We start from the raw sequence: 3,330 nt of genomic DNA, 5'->3' as shown, positions 1-3,330 counted from the left end.
TCCTGTTTTTAAAAGAATGAACTATTTCATGTTATATTTATCAAACAGTGACACAGTTGTTCAGAATGAATCCCATTTTTACGTATATATTGTTCCATTGGTGTGAAAGTCAAATTGATCCCTCTAGAATGAAATGAAAGCAGACAGAAGATGTTGTAAAAGAAAATCTTTCTGCAGTCATCAAAGCAAATGTCCATAAAAATGATCACTGACACATTCCTAATCAATCCTCTGGTAAACGTATTGATCCATTGAGAAGCAGCATCATCAGAGTAATCCAAGTCCCTGTTGGAGTCAGTCAGAGCATTTCCATAGAGAGCCACTTTGCATCAGCAGCACCATGCTCCAGTGCTCTGGGAGACTTTATAGTCCTGAGAGTTGAACACTGGATGACTGACAGCTGTCCTTCATGACAACAGAAGCCCAGAAATCCTCCTCATCAAAAACATGACTTTGGTCTCCGTCCTCATCTGGACTCTCCTCTGCTTCACTCAGGGTGAGGAAAATCATTTTTCTGTGATGTGAAAATCATTTGGAGTGTAGCTGAGTTTCACCTCACCATCTCATGTCCAGTGTTTCTTCTCTCTCCTCAGGGTCTGTTGGACAAAATCTTGTCGTGACTCAGCAGCCAGCAGCCAAATCAGTGCAGCTGGGTCAGACTGTCTCTATTGACTGTAAGGCCAGTCCAGCAGCTGATCACTACACTGGTTCACAATACCACCTGGCCTGGTACCATCAGAAAACTGGAGAAGCTCCAAAACTTCTGATCTATTTAACAACAAGCAGATATTCTGGAATCTCCTCCAGATTCAGTGGAAGTGGAGCAGGGAATGGAGTTGACTTCACTCTGACCATCAGTGGAGTTCAGGCTGAAGATGCAGCAGTTTACTACTGTCAGAGTTATCATTGGATCAACAGTCAAGCTGTGTTCACACAGTGAAAAAGCGTTGTACAAAAACCTCCCTCAGTCAGACTGAACAGAAACTGAACTGACTGCTGCAGCTGGAAGCTACTGCAGAGACTGATACAGTTCACTGAGGACACACACACACACACACACACACACACACACACACACACACACACACACACACACACACACACACCATGGTCTTGGGGGCAAGTCATTCACATAATGCATTTTCTAGCCCTTTACCCTAACCTTAACTATGACAACTAATCATCAAGTCCTAACCTCAAACAGCCCTTTAAATTGTGGAGTCCAGCACCACCCGTCTGTATATGTGGGCTTTTATCCTCCAAGAGTCAATACTCTCGGTCAATATTGTTCAAGGTGAAGAAGAACTGTCAAAACATCACCATTATTATAATATTTAATAATAATAATACTAATATTACTCTTGAAAATCCTCTGGTACAAGTAAAAGTTGTATTTGTTTTGTATATGTTTTTAAATGTTCACTCCAGCATCATCAGCTAAATCTAGTTAATCCAAAAGTACTAATTTGGGCAGAATGGCTCCTTCCAGAGTGTTGAAATATTGTTACTGCAGCATTTTAGTGTCACAACTGGTGGAAGTGGAGCAAAGTTTAACAAGTTAATATGCTGTGTAAGGTATTTTAATTTGTGCAGTTAATCATACAAAATCTAATGAAAATGAACTGTGACTTTCAGATAAATCTAAAGTTAAAAGAACCATATTTGCCTCCCAAGATAAATCTGAGGGGTCGTGAGATCATTAATGGAAGATGAGAGAAGAAGAATCAAAGTTGTGGAACACAAAGCTTTGATTTTTCTGTTCTCCTCAGGGCTCAAACAGATTTTGAAATTAAGCCATGTGTGAAGTTATGAGGCGAAATGTCTTTTGTGGAACTGTTACTCCATTTTTACTTTTCTACAAAATTATTTGATTAAATACATTATTGTTGTTGCTATTATATTACACTTACCACACACACACCATTACTGATGGTGACATTGTCAGGATTTCCTAAACAGAACCCAGAAGCAGACCAGAGAACAGTTTAGGATGTTTATTAGTGTGAACAGAGGTGGATGGTAAACACAGTCGGGAAGGGCAGCAGGCAGGCAGAGAACTTGAGCTGAGGCTCGAGAGGTGGAGGCTGAAGGGCAGGCAGGGGGACGAGGATTGGGTCCAGAGATCACAACCCGATGGCTGGTGCAGGTGACTAGAGACAGAGACAAATGAAGTTACAAACTTAACAGACTTCATGAGGACTGAGATTTTGCGCAGAGGTAAAGATGGCAAAGACACTAATTGTTGTACAGATAAATAAATATATATATAATATAAATATAAAGATGTTTGTCCTCTGATGTCTGCAGATATTGAGACACATTTTGGACAAACAGGGACTGAGCCTGATTAAAACAATGTGAAGATGGAAAACGTCCTGCTGGTTGCAGCAGAGGAGGCTGCTGGTTCTATTGGTCTTCCTCTGATTGGATGAAACTGGACTTGAAACTGGTTTCACTTCCCTCCCTGAGCTAAGTTACCATGGCAACAGACAGGCATCACTGATGAACCATGGCAACAGGCAGGTTTCAGTACTAAAGATAAAAGTGTGATGTTTTTTACTGCAAATTCTGATAATAAGTAATAATGATAATAATACAACATTTTTTTATAGGCGCTTTTCTGAACACTCAAGGTCACCTCACAAAACATAATAAAACAGTACAGCAATAAATCGATAAAATGAACAACTATAATTACAGTGCATAAAATCAGGGTACCGAGGAGCGAGGTTGTGAATAGCCTTGTCACATTTGTCACTAAGTTTAAGGAAGTTGCAAGAGAACCAGAATTTGATTTCCGTAGAGCTGGGTGTCATCTGCATAGCAGTGGAAAGGGATGTTAAATTTATGAAAGATATGGCCAAGAGGAAGCAGATAGATGATGAACAGAAGGGACAGAGCCCTGAGGAACACTGGTAGTGACAGGAGATAGCTCTGATTTTTCAATCCAATTCAATTTTATTTATATAGCGCCAAATCACAACAACAGTTATCTCACAGCGCTTTTCATAAAAGAGCAGATCTAGAACGTACTCTATGATGCTATTTACAGAAGCCCAACAGTTCCCACCAAGAGCAGCACTAGGAGACAGAGGCAGAAACCTCGAGCAGAACCATGGCTCAGGGTGGGCGGCCATCTGCCTCGACCGGTTGGGGTGAAGGAGAGAGAGAGAGAGAGAGAGAGAGGGATGGAGGCAGCCTACACAATATACACACAGAGGTACAGACAGTAAAGGTGATGTTGCTATAGACTAAATGAAAAATGGTACAGATATTTATAGTAGTGTTAATGGTAACAGTCGTAATGTTAATGATTATAATAACAATAGG

General features: G+C 40.6%; 3 gene segments (V, D, J or C); 2 read left to right on the top strand and 1 right to left on the bottom strand.

Annotated features, from left to right (window-relative positions):
* The window catches only part of LOC123976058, a 24,646-nt gene that overhangs the window by 4,654 nt on the left and 16,662 nt on the right, over positions 1-3,330 (top strand).
* Positions 1-3,330, bottom strand: part of LOC123976060 — a 16,022-nt gene that overhangs the window by 11,438 nt on the left and 1,254 nt on the right.
* LOC123976055 lies at positions 448-953 on the top strand. The segment is given in 2 exon segments: positions 448-496; positions 594-953. Coding segments are annotated over 2 exon segments (396 nt in total).

The sequence above is a fragment of the Micropterus dolomieu genome, linkage group LG09 (assembly GCF_021292245.1).
Source record: "Micropterus dolomieu isolate WLL.071019.BEF.003 ecotype Adirondacks linkage group LG09, ASM2129224v1, whole genome shotgun sequence".
NCBI lineage: Eukaryota > Metazoa > Chordata > Actinopteri > Centrarchiformes > Centrarchidae > Micropterus > Micropterus dolomieu.
The sequence above is the reverse complement of the archived record's forward strand: the minus strand, read 5'-3'. Positions and strand labels throughout refer to the sequence as shown.